General features: G+C 35.1%; 1 protein-coding gene across 1 annotated transcript in view; it reads right to left on the bottom strand.

Annotated features, from left to right (window-relative positions):
• Positions 1-6611: 6611 nt before the first annotated feature.
• LOC129226278 (SEC14-like protein 2) overlaps positions 6612-19370 on the bottom strand; it is a 37807-nt gene continuing 25048 nt past the window's right edge. The window contains exons 9-12 of the mRNA XM_054860878.1: positions 12922-13028; positions 11235-11458; positions 8990-9132; positions 6612-7789 (exon numbers count right to left, since the gene is read on the bottom strand). Coding sequence (XP_054716853.1) covers positions 7638-7789; positions 8990-9132; positions 11235-11458; positions 12922-13028 — 626 coding nt within the window. The 3' untranslated portion in view covers positions 6612-7637. The remainder of the gene's footprint in view (positions 7790-8989; positions 9133-11234; positions 11459-12921; positions 13029-19370) is intronic.

The raw sequence follows: 19370 nt of genomic DNA, 5'->3' as shown, positions 1-19370 counted from the left end.
TTATAGACATTCGCTCAAACGAGGTTACACTGTTTATGCTAATCCACAGCACAACTCTAATCGATTTATTCGTGCGTCTCATTTAACAACAAGCGCTAGAACAGAAACATTTTGTCGTTTTCAAACAGAGAACGCACAGACCAAAGATACAATACGAATAAGTGCAAAAACATTGAAAGAAAAAAGCAAGGCGGGGGAGGGAAGTGTATGACAACGTATTGGAATAGAAAACAACAGAGGTTGCTACGCATGCGGTCAAACAGATCCGAAATCAATTTTTTTATACATTATAAAGAAATATAAAAAAAATTCCGTAATTTTAAATTTTTAACGTAGTTTTTAATTTAATAAGCTGGCGCAAAAATCCCTAGTACTACATAAAAATGCATAAAATACAAAATGTTTGGATGAAAGAACTTTACCAAAATAACTGTTCAAACTTTTATTTCTGCAAAGTAAATTCAGTGAAAATATATTGATCAGACGTAAAATATTTAACTAAAATTTACGGTCAAAGCTTTTAAAATTTTGTACAAAGTATAAAACTTCTCGCAGAAATTTTGTAAGATTTCTATTCATCAACTTTGAACTAAATTCTGATTTTGCTAAATTAATCGTAGAGAACAAAATAAAAAAAAAAAAAAAATAAGCGAATGAGTCTTTTAATGTTATCCTTAAACAGTCGTTAATTGCACTAAGTTAATTTCCCTTTTAAATTTGCGCCGAACGTTTACTTTAGTCGAATTACTGTATATGAACTTCTAAATTTGTTTGCAAAGATCAGTGTCGGAGGTTGGTATATTGAAACATGTTTTGACATGTACTGCAATTAATTTTTTGACTTCATTATAGTTTCATATTGACATAGTACTTTACTTGTATTGAAACTCAAACGAATTACATATGAAATGGGATGTTCGAAAAAATAAAAAATAAAAATTAAAAGGAAGAGGGGAAACAGTTTTTATATATTTTTTGTTTTCGTCGATGAGAACAAATAAAAATATCTGTATATTAAGAGAAACTTTTCAAAAATAACAAATATGTCGAGTACAAACAATATGTCTACCTTAATATGTTGTAGAATGTATTAAATACAGAATTATCGTAACAATTCGGAGAAAGTTTTTAAAACATTTACACACCTCAATTTTATGTAGGCTTTTACAAAATAATGGATAATTTGTGACTTGTTAATTGTACTCAGAAACTATTAATTAAAATTTGAACCGCAATATTTTTATGTACCATTAAATAAAAACCGACCAAAACCTGTTGCAGCTATTTTGATAATATGCACAGTAAATAAGTTTGAAAATTCGTGCCAAAATTACAAACGGGCAACAGTCAAATTTTATTCTGTAGATTATATGCTGTTTCCTGTATATATTAAACAATAGTTTTTAATTGCAAATGTTTTGTCAATGCTAGTACATTAAAATTTTCGTGAAATCTTTTAATACGGTTCTTTCACTTAAAACGATTCTAATTGTTTAACAATGCACAGTGATTACAATTTTTTGCGATGTAAAACTGTTCAATTCAATTAGATTTCTTTTTTTTTTTTTTTTTACAAAATGTGTACTAGACATTGTATTAGATTTTTTACATTTGTGTTGAGAGCCGTTTCAAGTACAAATGCATGCATTCGTTAAAACACATTAACTGTCGAATTTTATTTCATTTTTGTAAAGGCAGAACGTATTGATTTATTTAAGTCACAAAGTCATATTTAATTTAAAGGGATAAATAAAAATCAATGGAGATTACACTTACCTCCATTCTCCAAGAATTAAATGTGCACCTGAACATTCGAAGCGTTGTAGTTGGACAATAATGTTCGAATGCGTTTGAAGCAAGCACTTTCATTTTTTTTAAAAACCAATTTGTGAATATATCTTCGTTAAACAGGAACTTTCACAGTAATGAAAGCTAATTTTAGAAAATTCGAATTAATTTACTGTATGTTTAAACATTGAACCACGTTTCAGACAACCATCTGAACATTCGATTTGTTTACATGTCAACGCAAATACGGTTTCAGTTAAAGCAAAATCAAAATATCGTCTGTCTTAACACAAGCCGTTTCGAATGATTTCAGTAAATATAGAATACCGTAAGTTTTGCAGTAAATAATTTTTAAAAAATGTTTAAAATTTTTTTTTGGCTTGGAGCATGGTAATTGATTATTTAAAGAAAAAAAAAAGAAACAAAGTTCAGGTCAGATCCGGAAAAAAATCGCGTTTTCAAAAAATCTGCCTCGATTGTCATCGCTAATGGAACAAATCCAATTTCCACGTGCAGTTATTTCAAAGCACTGTCCTACCTTGAAGTACATTATTTTATTCTCACAAAATTACCACTTGTCCATAAACTACGGGATATGTTTTTTTAATTGTGGAAAAAGTTACCAAAATTTCCGCTATTGTTGTTGTTCACGTCAAATTCGTTGCAGTAACTCTTTCTGTTTTTCAGCATGCAATTGATTCATCCTCACTAAAAAAAAAAAAAAAAAAAAAAAAAAAACCTTCTTGATTTTTAAATTATGTTTTCGCAATTACGAATTGCGATAGGTTTGCGACTCGTTGGGTTTTTTGTTTCTACAAATGGCTCATATCGCAATCATGATTGCTATAGCTATAATTTGAATTCAAGATGTTAAAACTCAAATTGGATATTTTCCAGATGCTAATGGATATACTGAAGACATGCACTGCCGTGCTAAGCGCAAAAGTCGTATCTGCAGCTTGAAATGAGTGACTTCCGTTTAAAGTTTTGTGCCTTCATGTATGTGATTCAGATGCAATTTTTTAAGATTTAAAAAAAAAAAAATCTCATTGAGAATCGACTATGAAACCTTGCATTTAACTGAAATATCGGTCAAACAGCCACCTGGTGACCGTAACTTAATTTTTATAAAAAGTTCAGATTTGACCTTTGTGCTTAGCACGGCAGTATAGTCCAGATCCAGAGCATTCCAAAGATAATTGATTCTATATTCCGGAAGTCAGCTATACAAATAAAACAGATACAGTGGAAGCCGGTTAATTGAATCAGTGGTTAACTGAATCAATCGCTTTAACGAATCAAATCGCCGAAAACAGAAAAAGATCCGGCTTTATTGAATTAGCCGCGTTATTGAATCAGCCGCTTTTTGGATTCAAAACTGTTTGGAACAAACGTGATTCATATGAACAGCGGCCACTGTAATATATATGTATGTATGTATATATGTATGTGTGTGTTCTCATATACAAATCCACAGTTTACGTCGGATCTCAGCCAAATTTGACGGGGTGATACCTTAGAGCAGGAATTAAAATGGAGGGAGCAAGTCCAATCATTGGCTTAGCTAAAGCTGACCCAAAGACCCCAAGTCGCGTGACTCAACAACGACGAAGGGTTGGCACGTTTTGCGTGAAACAAGCGAAATAAAACTGATTTCTTCCAATGCTTTGCTTTATAATATATCACGTGACTTGGGGATTTTGGTATCATAAATGGAAGTCTTCATCTCTCCATTTTATCTCTTCTCAATGGGTGATACTTGGACTTGGGCACCCGAGAAGGAACGGAGGGCGTTTTCGAACGAAAAAGAGAACTGAACCGGACGAATTTTTGTTTTAGGACCCGAAAATGGCATTAAATAACTCTTTCTACCCGAAATAATTATTCGGTTATTTTGATTTCAGTCTCAATCGAAAACTTGCAAAAAATACCCCCGAAACAGATATACTTCCTCCGGATTTCAAAACAACCAAAGCTGTAAAATCACCAGGAGAAAAGTTATACGCATTTTTAAGTGATGGAACATCAATACTTAATTTGCAATTTATCGTCTGCCGCAAGCTCAGTTTTAATTAGCGTGAATGAAATCATTGAGAAGAAAGATATGTTGCCATTTTTTCTCGACTGTGAAGACATAAAATTTTTGCTTTTGTTTTGTCTCTTTTCCTGTAATTGGGGGAATTGAGAGTTTCCTTTTTGGTTATTTTTCAGCGATCTGTCGGGATTTTTGAGCAATCACGATTGCTTATTGTTCTCACTTGACTGTTTTGGCGTGCTATCATTTTATTTCCCCACCAGCAACCTCTGCAGCATCACCGTCGACTGGCTCCTCACGATGCTGCTCCTATAGCGAAAATCATCTCCAGGTTACGTCAATATCCTACACACACGCGCATACATACACAACTACACATACACACGCACAAACAAACACATACATACACATACATACACACAACTACCCACACATTCATGCCTGCACACAGACACAAACACATATGCCTACACACAAATACACATACCCCTACACACAAATACACATACCCCTACACACAAATACACATACCCCTACACACAAACACACGTACCCCCCCCCCACACACACGCCTACATACACACACTCGTGATTGCGAAAAACATAATTTGAATTCAAGATGCCAAAATTCAAATTAATTTTTTTGAGCAATCACGATTGCTTATTGTTCTTACTTGACAGTTTTGATGTGCTATGATTTTATTTATTTATTTAATTTTTTTTTAGTGTTCAAGCTTGATTATTGAACACGCGTCACTTGACATAACTTTTATTTTCGAAGAAGATTGTGCAAAACCAGGCGACGCAGTTACTTGAATATAAAATCCACAGGCCATTGGATATAGTCCATAAGATTTTGTATTATAAAGAAAGGAAAATAAACGGAACTTTGATTCATCAACGGTCAAGTGTGAACAATAAGCTATTCATGAGAAAGAAAAATGATATACTATTAGAAAATCTCCGGGAAACTGGACTTCCATAAAGGTTCCTATTTCATCAGTAATTGGCGACAGTGGATGAAAATCGCCTAGTTTTTTGCTACCTATTGCTTGCTGCTGCAGATGAGATGACGATTCCAGTGTCAATTTGGCGATATTTAAAATATTTAGCGAGACTTTTGCAGAAACAATGTTGAAAACATAACCGATTTTTCTATTATGAATCTATGTGCATTTTTTCATGCATCAGTTCGCAAAATACTAGGGGAGGGGGTGTAAAGTAGTTGAAATCGGTTAATACGAAATGTCAAAAATCAACGAATTTGTTCGTATTAGCCGTTATTCGAAACAACCGTAAATGAGTGATACTGTGAAAAAAAAAAAATGCTTAACTATATTTAAAAACCATTACTACTAATTCACACATTGTAATCTAACTATTAGTACATTCAGAAAATTAATCAATCATTTCTTATAAATGAATGTGTTTGGAAAATATTAAAAAAGAAAAATGATAATCGACAGCCGCGGAATATGTTGTCCACAGGTAAACAAATGTACGGGCTTTATTTTCTGTATAAAATAATAAATATTTTCTTCTCTTTACACACTGGGCCTTCTACTACCTAACAAAATGATGAATAATTTCTGAGAAAGAAAATTACAATATTCAACCCCGAACATTTTAAGTAAAGAGGTCAGAAATTTTTGTTCGTCTTAGCCGAGACTTTCAATTTAATTTACGTATTATACGTCAAATTTTTAATGTAATTAGATAGCAAACCAAACTTAACGAACAAAATGTTCGCTTTAGCCGTGATTTCGTATTAAACGTGATCGTATTAAGAGAGTTCAAAAGTATTTAAAATGTTCTTGAACTCACTGTAAAACACTTTTTCATATTTTTTTTTTCTCTTTAACACGTTCCTATTAGTTTTGTTATTGAGAAATCCCTCGGGTAACTGACTTTTACAAAGCAGAGCAATAAAAGTATTTGTTGTTGTTGGTGTTACTAATACCACTCGGATAACCGAGCCCGAGTTGCAACGACCGATGAATTTAACGTCTGGAGAGGCAGCTTCTGTATCAACGAGAACAATTTCAGGCAAAGAGGGATGGTTTCCGTTTCAACGAGCACCGTTTAGGTGGAAGTCCGAATTAACTCAGACAGCCCACGCAAGATGGAAGCACCATCTATCAACATTACGACATTTAGAACCAAACCAAAAGCCAAACAACTCCTCGCTCAGCACTACCATAGGTATTGATTCACGTGGACTTTTTGTCCACGACATATTTAACGTGCCCCAGTCATCATCAGTGAACACGAAGGATCCTCGACCGACTGACATCGAACCCGGAACCCTCTAGTTACAAGCCCAGTGCTTTACCGATCACGTCACCTCGGTCCATAAAAGTATTTACTCACGCTTAATACATAATATTCATTGTTTAAAAGATCTTATCCCCTGGTGTACACTGTTAAAAATTTTCCGGAAAATTTACGGTAGTTGTTACTGGCATCCATGTTGCCAGTAACTATTACCGTAAAAATCAAATGTTACTGCAAAATTTTACGGTTTCCTCGGTAGGCCACTGTAACCAATTGGTGCTGGGATCACTTATTTCTCCGGTATAAATAACCGTAAAAATCAGCGATGTTGTAACTCCGCCATTTTACATTAACAATTACCAGAAAATATTCCTGAATTTTTAACAGTGTACTGTTTTCCAGTTGGGAGTCACAGAAGTAAAAGGTGGTCATACGAACTATTGGGTGACAAAAAGTATAAAAAGTGTATAATTACTGTACGAAAAAAAAAATTCAAAAAACATCTGTTTACAAAATGAATTTATTGAAGAAATAACTTTGAAGAAGAATTAACAATCTGTTCCAACAGCTGCTATCTTTTTGTCTTCGCAGTCGTCGTAAAATCAGTTACGGTAATGCTCAACATTACCTTCAGCCAACGAAATCTATAACTAAAACTTGTTATTCTTAAACATACATCGTAAATATTATTGATGACAAGACAAAGAAACTTCCTGTCGTTTTAATGAGAATGATACTTCATGTCTGTAAAAACTGCCGGAAAATGTCCTAAAATATGAGAAGCAAAGTTAAGTCGTAATTAAGAGCCAAGGGCACCTCGTTGGGACGTCGAACAGGAGGTCACTGTGCCCGTCCAAAAGTTTTCTTATTCGGCAAATTTTGTCAGACGATTCGGCAAAATTTGGAGTTCCATTCGGCAAGTTGAAAATTTTCGCCCTCCTAAAAATTTTAGTTCCCTGTTAAGAGTACGAACTCGAAAGAAGTTCGTTTTAATTTTTTTTTAAAGCTGCCCCCCCCCCCCATTTGTTTTTACCTATGAAGATACTTTCCACGTTAGACTGTTTGCAATATTTTGTGTTTTTGCCCAACATTTTTATTTGCACTTTTACACACGTTGCAAATGGCACTTTTCTGATTAATTAGTAAGTTTACTTTTCATATTGCTTCCTATGTTTATGCATTCATATTATGCAGTGATGTAGTGTGGCTCCAATAATTTGAAGCTTGACCTTGACCATGTGTCCTTCTTTTGGAGGTACTAGAGATGAATGATTGGCACTGGGTTACTTTCGTAATAGTTCAGTAAAAATATTTCTCTAGTTTAGTAAAAATATTTCTCTCAAATACTCGCTAATATCGAGACCCCTTTTCATTTGAATTCTTCAAAAAGAAATAAATACTGTCAAAGCCAGACTTCAACTTATCAGAGCCACACTATACTCAGATTCGATCGAAATACTGCATTTGTTGACATTCTGAAGCATCACAGATGCTATAAGAAAGTTCTCTGAGTTTTTAAAGATACTGAAAGGTTCTGATTTTATGGTTTCGAAGTGGTGTCTCGCGAGAGTCCGGTGAATCCCAGCATGTTGTATTTCGAAGCAAGTGGCGTCCCTGGCGGCAAAACTTTGAATCGGCAAATGACTTTTCTAGAAGTGAGCCAGTTGCAGCTGTTGTCGAATTTCCAAACATCTGCAAAGAAAAGAATCACGTTGAAAGTTTCGAAGAGCAACATCAGTATGCAAACATGAGAAGGGTATGAGGTCGTTTCCAAAATTTTAAAAGTATTTTTATCTGAAAGAGCATGCTTAAAAACATAGGATCTGACCATTTTTTAAATAATTTGACAAAGTTTAAACATTTTTAAAAAAATTACTTTAATCGATGCGCGTTCATTGTTTACTCTTCTGCTGACGACATCACAAGGGATGAAATGCCCTTCATTGTTGTCATTCGCAGAGCTAAATATTTAATTCGCATCTTTACTCACGTGTATTGGCAACGATAGGGTCGATAGCAAGCGTAGAGCGCAATATTTCATTCGCTTCTTGATTATCATAACATGGAAACGCCGTAAAAAGATGCGCCAAAGTGCATCATTTGTGATGTCATAAAAACCACGCCTTGTTTGAAAAATCAGACATTTTAAAAAAATAATTAAAGAACTACTGTAATTGGGAAAATGAAGATATTTCCTGGGTCCATTTTATTTTGTTTGCTTATTCTATCAATTTCAGTGACTAAAAGTAGTTTTTTAGACTGAAGGGAACAACCCCATTTTCAATTTTTTCTTTTCCAACCATTATTGCTTATCCAGTTTTTTAATTTATCTTACTTTAAATACCTTTTTTTCTAATGAAAGCTTCTTTTTTTTTCTGCACGTTTTAGATAAAATTTTAATTTAAAAAGGAAGCAAAGAAGCATAATGCAAACGGAAGTGCCGATTTAAAATAGACTGCCTATTTGCTGGCAACTCGCTGATATCTTGCCAAATTTGACAACAAGAGTGAGATGCAAAATCCTCGCTCAGTTTGGCGATATTTGACGAATTTGTTGTAAATGTCATACTCTTGGCATGATATCCCTCTACTATTTATAAATCTGCTTTCTAAATATCTTCGTAAAAAACCATGAAGTTAGGGTTAAAACTTTTTGTTCTATCTAAGATACTTATTGTATATTTAAAAAAAAATCAATATTTCAATTTAAAAATACTAAATAAGTACATATCATTTGTGTTTAACAAAAAACTAAAATTTCATTAAAAAAATTGAACTACATTTCTAACACTTTTAAGAGGTTAAGGTAAAATGAACTCAATGAACTGTTGACTTTACATCTGGTTTAAATTAGTCTTGTTGGATTGAAGTTCAGAAAATATTCAATACTTACATATTCCGGGCCAGGGGGCCAACACGAAGTTATCAATGGGGGCAAGGTGGGCCTGCAGCTTCTGTTTGGGGCTAACTTGCCGGAACTCACAGGACTCGTTATGCTCATTGATGTATTCGTCACGAGGGGGAATGTCTATGTTCCTAGACATCAATTAAAATATGATGATGTTATCAATTAATTCGTTCATTAAAACAAATAAGGTACTTTAATAATGATTAAAAGAAATAAAAGAAAATAATTTAAAATTTCGCCCCAAACTCTAACCAGTTGACCACACAAAGAGTGTAATAATGAAAAAAATGTAAATGGATAGCAGTAAGAAAGATATTTAAAAAATAAAATAAAATAAATGGATAGCAGTAGAAAGGCACTTGAGACATTTTTTGACGCATCCCCCCCTGTACCCCAATTATCGATATATCGTCACCTCAGAGCAATAGTAAGATATCTAATCCCATAAATAATACTAAGATATCTTACTGTTACTCTGAGGCGACGATATCAAGTCTTAAAGAATTTCTAAATTTTAAGAAAAGCGCCAACGAACTTGTAAGACTTGGCGAGAAATGGAAGGTAACCCACGATTCTGGTTGCATGTGGTAAGACATCCATCTGCAAAGCAGGTGAAACATTTTTTTTTAAGTATTCTCCAAAACTCACTAAATTTGGCAACTTTTCTTAAAATTTCGGCAGGCTTTGAGACCTCATCTTTCGATTACGGGGGCACAAAGGCAAATTATTTCATGCGACTGAAATCATGATTTTCTATGTTCTTTTTTAAAACAGCTGATTTAGATTGTTTTTATTATTGAATTATAATATGGTTTCTTGCATAGAAAAGCTAGGGAACCATTTTTTTTCATCAAACTGAAGCAAGAAATGCAAAATTTACACTGAGCAGATACTTCACCAGGGTAAATCCATATTGATAAAATTTCGGTGTTTTCGCCGCCTACTGGTTGACGTTTCTCATCATATTCAAAGATGATTTCTAAATCATGATTTTTTAACGTCGAAAATTTGCTAATAGTTGATATTTTTTCCAGCAATAAGGCAATTCAGACAGTATGTTTCCTGTTGTATATAAAAGCCGCAAAACATAATTACCTCGCATGCAAAAGATGCAACAGTTTATTCTGCTACCCCTAAGGAGACCTAAAATTGTAACACTTGATTATAGAAGTCGGTCACCTGGAAATGTAGTCTACATTTCCAGGCCATCATAGTCGACATTTTAGTCCCTGCATGGAAGCCTACCTGTATGTTTTCGTCTACGGGATCCGAAGGTGCCCGGATGGAACTTTTTCAGGTACAAAGATTGGAAAAAGCCTCGAGTAGCAAGATAAGAAGTACAAGCTGTATGATTTAGCACCCCCCAGCAAAACGTCTGCATGCAGCGGCGGCGATTGGGGATGAAAAGGGGGGGGGGCAAAAAAAATATAACTAAAAGCAATGGAGCTTTTAGAGGCAGAAAATAATGAAAAAAAAAAAAAAAAAAAGAAGTACAACATTTTGTTCTGGATGGTTTAGAGAATATTGAAGCAGATAAGTGGAAACTGATGAAGGTCTAACAACATAACTCAGGTTTGTTTTAAAGATTTTGATGAATTTTGTGCACAATAACTTTCGTCGTAGAAACATGAAACACATCTCCAGCTCAGTCATTTATTTCTGCCTTAGCCCTGGCTATACGGCGGTAACTTACTGAAAATACCATGCCTTGCCTGCAATCTTCGAGTTGAATCGAACCATTGCTTCGGTCACTCATCTGGTTCAATGCTAATTCTATATTAGCTATCAGTTTGTATGGCACTCTTGGCTTCCTTAAGAGGTTTTCCACCTCCAGCTCAGGCACTTCCTATTCCGGGCTGATGAGTGCTAATAAGCACCAAACTGCAGTCTTCGGCTGGAAATGACTGAGCTGAAGGTGTATTTCATGTATTTCTGCCTTAGCCCTGCCTATAGGGCGGTAACTTACTAAAAGGTAATTGTGTTTTGAAAATTTTGACATTTCTGCTTTTTTTTTCAAATAATTCGTTAAAAATAGTTTTGGTTCCTAAATTAGAAAATTAAATAAATAAATTAACCATAAATAGGGGAGGGGGGGGGGGGGTTTCCCCCTTACTCCCCGAATCGCCACCACTGCCTGCAGAAATTTGACACACATCAAGACATTTTGTAGAGTAATCTCAATCTTATGCAAGAAGGAGAAATTAAGAGAATAAGTGAGTTGGAATCTTACTCCATGTCGTTTCCAAATGGCTTGTACAGCAAGACTGTGGTGACGGATCCTCCCTCAAATCGAAGCTCGATGGTCTGAATAGAATTCGCCTCTCGCACTACCAAGGGGTAGTTGTAGAAGCCCCGTTGAAGCAGGAAGAAGCTCTCAGCTCCGGGATCAGTTTCTTGCAACGGACTACGATTTCGGAGGTAGTACTTCTCGGGGACAGGACCACCGAATTTCAACTGCGGTAAAAACCAAACATATACATTGAAATCTAGTAATTCTAAAAGTTCTGTGTTTTTGTCGTTTTAAGTTGCCACATAAGTTTGCTTATTCATAGATACGTTAAAGGTTAATGGAAGAACATGTTAGGTGAGAAATAAGTGAATTTAGCTTACAGCTTTCGACCTACTCCTTTTCTATTATTTGTGCTGTCAATGAGTTCATTTATTTACTATAAAATCGCCCGTCATTGTATGACGGGTGAAAATTGCTTCTACATTTAAACGTACGCTCAGATAAATATATCATTTCGTTCTCAAACTTTAATATCGTCAATTTAAGAAATTTGAATAACTAAGTATAATTTGCTTCATTATTATCACATTAATCGTCACATCAATTTGATTATTATTTATCATTTTAATTTCGAGATAAATTTGTATTTTAATTTGCATTTAAAACGAAACATGAGGGGAAACTCATTGATAGTGATTTGTTTAATGCATCAAAAATTTTTGGTTAAGTGTGCGCTAGGGTGGTTAAAAAAAAAAAAAAAAAAAAAAAAAAAAAAAAAATCAGCTAGAGTCCAGGACACCCCCTACTGTTTTAGACTTACTAGTAGTATTATGCTGTAAAAGTTTTAGCTTCGTACTCAAATTTTAAGAGGATGCTCAATGGACCCCTTGATTTAACATTAGCCGTAACATAAAAAAATGCCTCAAATTTAGAAACATTTAATTTCCCAAGCTGTTTTTTTGTAAATAATTATTTTATTGCAATGTATATGCATATTACTAGTGAATATTATAATAAGTAGTATTATTTTTTCAGCTCAATGTATTTTTTTTTAATCCTCCTCCCAATACTTATGAGGCTTGGGGGTTGAAATAGGAATCTAAAACTCTTCCAGTATATTACTACTCACAAGCCTGAAAATATTGAGGGGTGTCCTGTTATCTAGGAGAAACTTTTTATTTTTACATGTATTTTTGAACCACCCTAGTGTATTCAGTAAATTACACCCATTAGCCAGGGCTAAAGCAGAAATACATGAAATAAGCACGTGCTGATAAGCACGAAACTGCAGTCCTTGGCTGGAAATGACTGAGCTAACGGTGTATTTCGTATATTTCTGCTTTAGCCTTTGCTAATGGGTGTAATTTACTGAATATACCACGCTTTCCTATCAATCTTCGAGTTGAACCGAATCATTGCTTCGGTCACTCGTCTGGTCTGCGCTAATTCTTATATTAGCTACCAGTTTGTTTGGCACTCTTGGCTTTCTTATGAGGTTTTCCATCTCCAGCTCAGTCACTTTCCTACGCCGGGCTGATGGCTGCTAATAAGCACGAAACTGCAGTCCTCGGCTGGAAATGACTGAGCTGGTGGTGTATTTCATGTATTTTTGCACCCTAGTGTACACATTTATGTAGTGTAAACATATTTGGAAATCAGTTGCAAAATTTTTCATCAAATTACTTACAAATTCTGAACACATGGGATCCCCATTGGAATCCACTTTTTTTCCACCTAAAAAGGCAGGCAGAACATCTTCATCGATGTACTTTAGTAGCAACTCCGGAGTAGCCTCTGAAAATAATGTAATATGCATACTATAGTCGGGGTAAAGCTATTCTGGCATCATTGTGAAGGCTACGCAGATTCCAATCACAGCATTACGACGCTTCAAGGTTAGGTTTGCCCCAACTGTAGTTTGATTCATAGCAATTATAATTTTTTCGCGTACTACTCTCAACAAATTTTCAATTGTGACAATCGATTCATAATTGGGTTGTTTCCCATTCTTAAAAAAAAAAGAAAAAAAGAAGAAAAAAAATTGAAAGAGCATGGTCAAAAATTGGGGAAGTTACTTTTCCCCCCCTTAATTTTGACTTATTTTCTCTCTTAAAAAAATATTCTTTAAACAACATTCAGCCGATGTTTTCCACTGTCGCTGCTGATGTCACAAGTATGCAAATCACTAGGGTTACCAGAATAAAGTTTCAGGACATTGCCAAGTTTCGTTAAATAAATAGTTTATTAACTAACAATTTTAGTTCTGCTAATAAATTTCTAGCGGTGAAAAAAATCATTAGAAGGGGATATCTTGCCAGAAAAGACAACCATGCACTCCGATAAAGATGGCTTTCAACATCTGTGACGTCACACGATGAAACATTTTGGTTCAAAATTCAGACATTAAAAAAAAAAAAAAAATTAAAAATAGAATGTTGGGAAAATGAAAGTTTTTTTTTTTTTTGCTTGTTTTATCAATGTCAGTGACTAAAAGTAGAACTTTTGACTGAAAGAAACATCTCTAACTGGAACAGTGAATTATTCACGTGGCTACTGAGAACAAAAAATTGCCTACATACAGATTATGTCACAATTAACACCGGGGTTTGGAAGGTTTATTCAGATAAACATATTATCGATGCAGAATCTTTATACATATTTCGTGATGTGGCAGAGATCAATTCGAAAAGACTAATTCTTGTTGCACTCATTGTAACATGTCACGACCAATGGTAGCAAATGCGATTTCTTGGAGTAAATCTTATAAATCACGTGGCATAAAAGGCACGAACACGTGATATTTGTTGCAACTTCATCAAAAAATCGAGTACAGTTAGGTCCGGAGAGTGTGGTGGTCAAGGAAGAAGACTACTGTCGTCGTCAGAACCTCGTCTTATCCATCGACCAGGAAACTCGTAAATGAGAAATTTGAAAGCAAAAATTAAGTTGAGAAACTTTTAAATTTTATCAATTTAATTGACCATTTAATTTACAATCTGCTCGGTCAGAAATGATTAAGCAAAATTAGAGTAAGAATGTCAATTTAAGTTGAAAATTTGAATACCATAACGTTGTTTAATCATTCTTTATTTTTCAGTACAATGACACATATTTATTTCCTTATGTTCTGTTCTACATGTTTTGATTTAAAAAGAAAGCCGATGACCGAATGAACAGATTTGCCAATATCGGCTATGACTCTATTGGGGATCTCATCTGATTATCAAATAAGTGAAGAAATAAATCAAATAACTTCCATCAGCAGGAAGTTATTTACTGAAAATAACAAAAATGCTTTTTACTTCCTTTTACAAAAAAGGAAGTATTGTATTCGCGAAACAATTTTCTCTCAAACATCGACCTTAATTTCCATTTTGCTCAACCCCGAATGAATGTCGAGATTTTTTTTCAACTCGACCACACGTGGATATGTGCCTAGGAACGTATAGACACGCGAAATAACCTTTTTGACGATTCCCGAGAAAAAAACAACGAGTTTTCTAGAGTCGTCTGTATGTACGTATGCATGTGCGTACGTGCTTGTGTGCATACGTGCGTATATGCGTACGTGCGTATGTATGTTGCATAACTCAAGAACGGAGTGTCCTAGAAAGTTGAAATTTGGTACGTAGACTCCTAATGGGGTCTAGTTGTGCACCTCCCTCTTTGGTTGCATTCGGATGCTCCAAGGCGATCTTTTGCCCCTTTTTGGGGGGAAATCATTGTTAATTTCGATGTAAACTCAAGTGGTGTTATAATTTGGCGGATACTTGGCGATATATCGCCAGTCTTTTGGTTGCCAAGCTTTGTCGCCACCTTGGCGACAAATTTGGATTTTTTTTAAAAGTTTTATTTTTTTAAAAATCTGGTTTCAATTTGTCCACTGTTGGTGATATTTAGAGAGTAAACTTTTGAATCACATTAAAATTGCCAATAATGGGGAAATGACATTAAATTGGAGTAAAAGGAAGTCATGTGATGTACACATCAACTCGTTTTGTTTTATTTCTGACAATACTGTTACCGCTAACAGTATTAATAATCAATGTTACAGAATTGAAAATCAAGGTTTATTTGTGTGTGTGTGTGTGCGTGTGTATGTTTCTTATACAAATCCAAAATTTTCGTCGAATCTTAGCTAAATTTGGCACAGAGATCCTCTGAAACTTAGAGAAAAACTGTTAATACAGAGAAGAAAGTATTTAGTAACTTCGAGTCGTGAAAACTCAAATATCTTCTATTTTGCACCATTCTAGTCACATGATTCAATATCTAACTGTAGAATTGCAATTGAAACCATATGTAACCATGCAAAATTTATGTTTTAATCTTGACTAGGGGCCGTGGTAGCCCGATCGGTAGAGTGTCGGATTCGGGGCCGGAGGGTCCTGAGTTCGAACCTCGACGGTCGAAGATCCATCGTCGTCATTAAAGGGGACTAGTCCGTTCAGTTTGTGACAAAAATACCCAAAACATTTCACTTCCGGATACCAGTCTGAAATTTTGCACAATGCTTATGTACATATCTAAGAACGAAAATCCGCCGGGAGGCATTTGATCAGAGGTCATAAACCCCCTGTGATGACGTCATCAAAATGGCCGTCTTTTTAAGAAAAGTACGTTCCTTTAACTGCTTAGAACTCTATTATGGATGTTAATATTGTGATATTAAAGTATATCATTTAAAAGCGCTTTAAAAGAGCTATTTAATAGTGATTGAATTTTTTTCCTATCACAAATAGTTTGAGAGTTATCACAATTAACGTCACCAAAATGGCTGCCTGGAAAGGTAAGTACATACGTTTAACTGCTTAGAGCTACATTACAGATCTTTATGTTATAGTATTAATGTGTATCATCTGAAAGAGCTTTAAAAGAGTTTTTTAACAGAGACTGATTTTTCCTCCGGAGACAAGTAGTTTTAGAGTTATTAAAATTTCCGTCAGAAAATGGCTGTCGTGAAAAGGTGAAAAGTTTCGTTTAATCGCTCAAAACGCCATTAAACATCATTCTTCCGTAAAAAGAAAAGGTGCACTAAATAAAAGCTCTAAAATAAACTAGAAAAATATGTATTGGTCCCCCCCCCTTAGTAAATAGTTTTTAAAATTTCACTGCAATAACGTAACTACATGAAGCGGGAGGGGGGGGGGGATTCTCAATGAACTGTTCCAACTGTTCCGCCGCATCCAACCCGCAGTGAAACTTTTAATTAAAAATTCCTTACCGGATTAAATACACATATGTATTGTCCCATAGTAATTCACTTTTCTTGCAAGTGCGAACGACTGCCGTCTAGCGGCAAGAATCAGAACGACTATTCGATTTTTGCCCCCATAACAGGCTGTAACTTCGGATTGCAGTCCGCCTAGCTCGTTTCTTTCCAGTTCTACTATTCTCAGCAATAATTCTATAGTGATATGTTTATTATTCAGATACAATTTTCAATAACTGAATATTTGACTGGTTAATGCTGTAGCAAATAATATCAAATAAAGGTGAGTCATGTAATTCTATTACGATTTGAAATCGATAACTTCGATTGTTCGTTCCATCTAGCATTAAAATTATCATATAGCTTGTATTCATTCCTTTACGTCATTTTCAATAAGCAAAACGTATTAAAAACTCGCAATATTTTTTAGAATAAGTTTTTCTCTCTTTTTTTCCATATGTGACCTCAAACTACTAATATAGCTCGCAATCATTTCTTTAATGTGCTTTTGAAAAAGTAAAATATTTAATGAATTAAGTGTTTGTAATCTAGGTCCCATCTACGCGTCCTGCTAAAATCTATTCAGTGGGCTATGCCGAATGAGTATGGCGAAAATAAAAAGTTGGTCATGTTAGGTGTTTTCTACATAGAAATGACTGTTTCATCTGCAATAGGTACATGGCTTGAAGGAAGTGGATGAACTGAACTCCTAGTAGAAACTCATGTAACAACATCGGGAAGAGCAGAAGGAACACTGAAAGTTTCGCATGTGAAGAGAAGTCGATACGCTCACGATTTTGCAGTAACCACTCTCCAAGTTCTGTTAGAGAAAACTTATCAAAATCGATAAGATATAGACGAAACATTTACAGACTGGGTTAAGCGAAGATCAGAAGAATCGCCTCAGTTTAAGTACTGGAAGATCATCATGGAGCTAGAATGTATACTTTAAAATCTGGTGCGCACTATTCGTCAAGGAAGTTTCTCAGGTTTTATTGTCACTCTTGAGAACATATGTTCATAGATGTTTGCTCTTGATCATACAAATTATGCCCGATGGCCTTCGGTATTTCTTTTCAATTGGAAGCAGTTACCAGAGATGCATCCAGCTATTTTCCAGGAGTTTCATAGGAAAAATATATCTGGCTCCAAAATTGAGAGGAAATTTTCCAGGATGGCACACGATCATTTGCATGAGCAAAACAACAAATTAATTTAAAAAATCATCAACTAATCTATACCGTTTAAGTCATGTGAGGCTTAATTAATACAATGGATCGTTGCTGGACCGGAAGTTGTGCGCATGATTGGGGAGTTTGAAGAAAATCAGAGCCTGAAATCTGACGTCACTACTGAAAAGATGGATACTAGATACATGAAGATACTAGAAGCTTTTGTATTCGATATGAAACTCATGTTTCCAGCCTAGTTGAAACAACTGAGGAACATGGGAATATTTTCGAAGATGACGATTTAACCGCAGTAAACAGCAACAAAACAATTCTCTCCGAAGAAAGTATCATTTCTGTGATGTCAGCGCAAGCCAATTCAATACATTTGTAGAAGATAGCTTAGTGTTAAGAAAATTATCCATACATGATGTTATTAAAAGAAACAATCTCCTTTGGATAAGGAGAAAATATTTCTGTTCAGTCCAAAGACAAACAAAACATTGTTGATTTGAGGAGGGTGGCACTCTTTTTGCTAAGCTATATGTCGCCGGCCAAGCAACTCAAATGGATGTAAAAGAATTTTTTCCCATGAAAAAAGCTCGTGTCCACCTTCTATTCCAACCTTGGAAAATTTAGGAAACCAAGAAAAAAAGTCCGACGTAGTTTCTTATATCGTCCAATCTACCGAACTGGTTTTGACGGCTCTTCCGGAACCAAATTGTTCATTGATGGGGCTGCACTGATTCACATGCTTTTTCTTCAATCTACTCGAATTGTCCAACAATACTACGATCAGATTGTGAAGCCGTACATATTAATGAGACTAAAAAGCGTTCATAGGGTAGATTTAGTTTTTGACCGGTATTCAAAAGGAAGTTTGAAAAGCGACCCGAGACAATCGAGAGGATCTGGACCAAGAATAAGAATAAATCCAATGTTTTGATACCAAAGTCATTTACTAAATTTCTCGCGAAAGATAAAAATAAAGAGGAGCTTTTCGAAATTTTGGCAGAAAATCTCGTGAAGATGGATCTACCATATGGAAGGTGGGATGTATACACCTACAAAGGCACTGTAATTGCTTCAGTCAAGAACAATTTTCAAAGCATGTTTCCTGTATCCCACGAAGAAGCCGATGCGATGCTATTCCTTTATATGCAGCATGCAATAGAATACTCGGGTCATGCTAAGATCACCGTGAAAACTGTTGACAGGAATGATGTAGTGATTGCTATATTCCGAGTTCCGAAACTGCAAGAGCTATGAGTAGGGTATGGATGTGGAGAGTATCTGCGGTATCTTTCCAGCCACGTTTTGCAACATAAATTTCCACAAGGTGTACCAGATCTTCTGCCTTTTTTCCATGCCTTTACATGAGTTGATTCGGTGTCTAGTTTTGCCAGCATTGATAAAACTAGGTACTGCATGGAAAATGTGGATGGTTTTTAGAGATGTTGACGAAATTTTTTTGTACTATACTAAAGTACTCGAAAGCATCAATGAAGACAATAAGCATTTCCTACTTATTCAGCGCTTCGTCGTACTGACGCATCATTCATCAAGTTCAGTGGAAACCGTAAATGCGGCTATGAGAATTTTTTTCACCCGGCAAAACAGACCAGTTGAATGTATTCCACCATCTAGCAACGTTTTTCTGCATCACCTAAAGAGAGCAATGCTGCAGTGTTCACTATGGAAAAAATGTCTTCAGCAAAACTTTCAGCTCTTGAATCCATGTCAGTGGGGGTGGAA

The sequence above is a fragment of the Uloborus diversus genome, chromosome 7 (genome assembly GCF_026930045.1).
Source record: "Uloborus diversus isolate 005 chromosome 7, Udiv.v.3.1, whole genome shotgun sequence".
Taxonomy (NCBI): Eukaryota; Metazoa; Arthropoda; class Arachnida; order Araneae; family Uloboridae; genus Uloborus; species Uloborus diversus.
The sequence above is the reverse complement of the archived record's forward strand: the minus strand, read 5'-3'. Positions and strand labels throughout refer to the sequence as shown.